General features: G+C 45.4%; 1 protein-coding gene across 1 annotated transcript in view; it reads left to right on the top strand.

The window, feature by feature from the left end:
• fto (FTO alpha-ketoglutarate dependent dioxygenase) overlaps positions 1 to 3,955 on the top strand; it is a 276,971-nt gene extending 273,016 nt beyond the window's left edge. Inside the window, exon 13 of the mRNA XM_063188264.1 lies at positions 438 to 3,955. Coding sequence (XP_063044334.1) covers positions 438 to 444 — 7 coding nt within the window. The 3' untranslated portion in view covers positions 445 to 3,955. The remainder of the gene's footprint in view (positions 1 to 437) is intronic.
• Positions 3,956 to 4,937: the final 982 nt, after the last annotated feature.

A 4,937-nucleotide genomic window follows, 5' to 3' on the forward strand; every position in this document is an offset into this window, starting at 1 on the left:
TGTGTGTGTGTGTGTGTGCATGCGTGCGTGCGTGCGTGCGTGCGTGCGTGCGTGCGTGCGTGCGTGCGTGCGTGCGTGCGTGCGTGCGTGTGTGCGTGCGTGCGTGCGTGCATGTGGGTGTCTGCAGGTGCATTCTTGTGTGTGTGTGTGTGTGTGTGTGTGCCTGCACGTGTGTGTGTGTGTGTGTGTGTGTGTGTGTGTGTGTGTGTGTGTGTGTGTGTGTGTGTGTGTGTGTGTGTGTGTGGGTCTGATTTGCATATAGCAATATAGTACTGTATATTAAAGGATGAGTCAGCACATATGAGGATGAACAAAGTGTCCTGTGTGTGTGTGTGTGTGTGTGTGTGTGTGTGTGTGTGTGTGTGTGTGTGTGTGTGTGTGTGTGTGTGTGTGTGTGTGTGTGTGTGTGTGTGTGTGTGTGTGTGTGTCTTCTACAGGATGTGACTGCTATGCTGTATGCCGAAGAGGGTGCGGCAATGTGATGCGATGTTGGGGGAATGAAGAGAAGAGAAGAGAAGAGAAGAGAAGAGAAGAGAAGAGAAGAGAAGAGAAGAGAAGAGAAGAGAAGAGAAGAAAAGAAAAGAAAAGAAGAGAAGAGGTGGCAGAGCATGGCAGGACTTGCACAGCACAGCACCCACCCTGCCATGCCCCCTTGCCCTCACCTCCTTCCACCCCCCCACCCCCCCACCCACACATGAGGACCTACTCCGCCAGGCAGCCAGACCACCGGAGACACATTCTCCCATCCAACTGCTTACCCACACGCCATGTTCCCCAGAGTTGTACAAAGTACAAGTAGAGGTACTCTTACAGATGTAATGACAACACTAGTGGTGTGGTATTACATAAGTTCTACTTTGTAATATCATACTACTAGCATTGTAATTGCATCTACAAGAGTACTTCGACTTCTACTTTATACAACTCTGATTTCCCTATAAATTGTATCGTCCCTTAATCTCCCTCTGTATCATCTGCTTTTGTCTCTTCCTCTCTTTTTCTCTCCCCTTCTACCTCTGTCTCTCTTTTCTGCCATTTCCTCTCTCTATCTCTATCTTTCTGTCTCTCTTTCTCTCTCTCTCTGTCTTTGTCTGTTTCTCTCTCGCTATTGTCTTTATTTCCTCTGTGTGCCTTGCATCTCTCTCTCTCTCTCTCTCTCTCTCTCTCTCTCTCTCTCTCTCTCTCTCTCTCTCTCTCTCTCTCTCTCTCTCTCTCTCTCTCTCTCTCTCTCTCTCTCTCTCTCTCTCTCTCTCTGCATCTCTGCTATCCAACATGTCTCCCTTTGTGACTACAGTATTGTTCCACACTCACACTCCAGTCTGAAGGTTCTCTCATCAAAGGCACAAGCAAGAGCAACAATGGACATGAAAGAAGGGACCACACACACACACACACACACACACACACACACACACACACACACACACACACACACACACACACACACACACACACACACACACACACACACACCCTTGCAACAACCCACTACCCCCCAACCCCCCTCACCCACTCCTCTGGAGAAAACTAGAGAAATAAATTGATAAATAGATAATAGGTATATATACATAGTAGGTAGCAAGTCAGGATAGTTTGATCACTCAAGCCTGTAGTGTCACTGTGGTCACAGCTATTTACTTGACCCGAGTAGTTTTAACTAACTAAACTAAACTGAACTTAACACACAGTAAGTACCTGCTGCCAGTCCAGTGTATATCCATTGTATAACCATAATGCCTTGTGTACACCAAGCGCGACCCAACGCAACCCAGGTAGCTGAGGTGGTTGAGGAAGTTTCGCCATGAATTCGCTTTATTCGCTCTGGACGTGGCATTGACATGGTTGATTTAGCTAATCGCATAACGTCTCTGGCTTGACAGCCTGGGACATTCGGAGATGTGAACGTTCCAATTGGTTTTCGCCGAACCGCGTCATAGCTCATTACCATAAGATTAGCTTGACTTTAATCGTTAAAATTCGCTCTGGTCGCTCAGTTCGCTTCGCTCCTGGCGAATTCGCTCTGGTAGCTTTATTCGCCTTCCCTCCATAGAGAAATAATGACTGCCGCCGATCCGGTCGCGTAGTTCACGCTTGGTGCACACGGGGCATAACCCTTCCCTTTGATATTTTAGTTTGCTCATCTGAATGTCCCATAATACGCTGTGCTTTTGCGTTCAGTGAGAAGCGAGGTCTATTACCGTTTATACATGCACTTCATGTACGTAGATGCTTACGCATACATACATAGCTGCTTTATAAGATGTTATTGATTGGTTTTTTGTTTTGTTGGCTGTCCTCTGCTCTTGCTCTCTCTTGTCTCTTTTTATGTTCTTTTTTTTCTGTGACTTTTGATTTTTCTTTTTTGTCTAAAAAGTCGGGGGTCTCCCGCTCTTACGAGGTGACTGTTGGTGTATTCTAAGATAAAGGGCATGGCACTCGATGCCATTTTACAAAATGTGTTATGACAGTATGTGCACTTGTTTTATGTCCGGCGCGTGACTATTATTTTTGGCTTTTTTTTGTGGATAATGTGTCTCTTCTGTGTGTATGCGTATGAACGTGTGTATGAGAATGGTCGCATGTGTGAGGTTGTGTTTGTGAGTAGAGATATAAATACTATGTTTGAGCACAGTATGAAGGCATAAAAAGTTGTTATAAAGATTGAATTTTATTTGTATGAATTGGTAAGATCATTGTACAATAAGACCTGGTGAAGTTATCCAGTTTAGTAGGTATTTTATTGAGTATGATGGTGCTATTTGTGTGTGCGTGTACTGTCTGTGTGAGCGTGCCTGCACGTGTGTGTGTGCGTGTGTGTGTGTGTGTGTGTGTGTGTGTGTGTGTGTGTGTGTGTGTGTGTGTGTGTGTGTGTGTGTGTGTGTGTGTGTGTGTGTGTGTGTGTGTGTGTGTGTGTGTGTGTGTGTGTACATGCCCGTGCATGAGTGTGAGCGTGTATGTGTGCAAAGTGTGTAGGTATGGGTGTGTATGTGTGTGTGGGTTGTGTGTGCATCCATTTCCCTTGTGTGTGTGTGTGTGTGTGTGTACTGTGTGTGTGTGTGTGGGTGTACTGCATGTGCTTGTGCGTGTGTGTGTGTGTGTGTGTGTGTGTGTGTGTGTGTGTGTGTGTGTGTGTGTGTGTGTGTGTGTGTGTGTGTGTGTGTGTGTGTGTGTGTGCGTGTGTGTGTGTGTGTGTGTGTGTGTGAATGGAATTAGGCACTTTGTGCCTGTAGCGAGTCTGTAAGATATTTGTGCTGCAAATTGTGAGGGAGGACCTCTGACCTCAGATGAAGATGAGTCAGATCACACACACACACACACACACACACACACACACACTCACTCGCGCACACACACACATTCGCTCTCGCACTAACAACACGCACACACACAGGGCCGCTGACAGCTTTTTCTGGGCCCGGCACAAAGTAATCTGAAAGGGCCCCCTACCCAATACATACAATGTAAATGGGACCCAAATCTGGGCCCCCTATCTCCCTGGGCCCAGGACAACATACCCCTTTGTCCTCCCCTGTCGGCTTGCACACACACACACACACACACACACACACACACACACACACACACACACACACACACACACACACACACACACACACACACACACACACATGCCTTCACCCGCTCACCTTGGCCACGAAAAGGGAACGGTTCAAAAAGCATCATGTTTTTAAGCAAAGGTGTTTTTAGAATGCAAAATCAATATAATTGTTTCAGAAGCTGTAAAGGCGAATAATGATGAATGTCAAGGTGTTGTGTATCAGTGTTGTTCTGACGTTACAAGGCTTGCATTGCTCACAAGTAATTGAATGGAGAATAGAAAAAAATGCAGGGAAATCACATTCTTGCTTCAAACAAAAAAGCAATGGTGGGGGTGGTGTCCGCGCCAATGTCTTTTTCTGAGCATTTGGCTCGGTGCGTAATTCCAAAAACAGTCTGGTGAAAAGGAAGACAGGAATCGCACACAAGAGCTGAATGCAAAATCAAAACTGTATTAAACAAAGCGGAGTAAAGTAAATAAAACCGACAGACAAGGGACAAACGTTTCAGGTCTAGCCCATCATCATGTTTGTCCCTTGTCTGTCGGTTTAATTGACTTTATTCGGCTTTGTTTAATACAGTTTTGATTTTGCGTTCAGCTCTTGTGTGTGATTCCTTTCTTCCTTTTTGCTTCAAACAAAAAAACTCTGCATAACATAAACCAGTGCTACCCAGCTTAATGGCATATACTGTATTTATAATTGGTCACTGTTTTATCTGTAGCTAGAGAAAACATGTTTTGATAATATGAAGAACTTTTTAACATTTCTAAAAATGTATATAAAGCAGAACTTTCTCATGACATTTGTATTATGATGAAATTGGCACAACTTCCGAAAGTCCTTTTCCAAGCTCTGTACGCCCTGTAATGTCAGCACAGAATAATATAGACATTAAACCATTGAGCATGGTCTATCTAGACACGCACACACACGCACGCACGTACACACACGTGCACACACACACACACACACACACACACACACACACACACACACACACACACACACACACACACACACACACACACACACACACACACACACACACACACACAAATAATATAGACAAACCTAATGGACATTGAGCATGGTCTATCTAAACATGCACGTACACACACGCACGCACATACAAAAGTATGTAGATCGACCTGATGGACACTGAGCATGGTCTATCTAAACACACCCGCACGCACGCACACTCACACACACTCACTCACTCACACACACACACACACACACACACACACACACACACACACACACACACACACACACACACACACACACACACACACACAGACACACACACACACACCATTATCACGCTCTCTAGTCCCTTATCTGTCACAGACTCTCTGGCTGGTCCTCTTCAGGCTG

The sequence above is a fragment of the Engraulis encrasicolus genome, chromosome 22, assembly GCF_034702125.1.
Source record: "Engraulis encrasicolus isolate BLACKSEA-1 chromosome 22, IST_EnEncr_1.0, whole genome shotgun sequence".
Classification (NCBI taxonomy): Eukaryota; Metazoa; Chordata; class Actinopteri; order Clupeiformes; family Engraulidae; genus Engraulis; species Engraulis encrasicolus.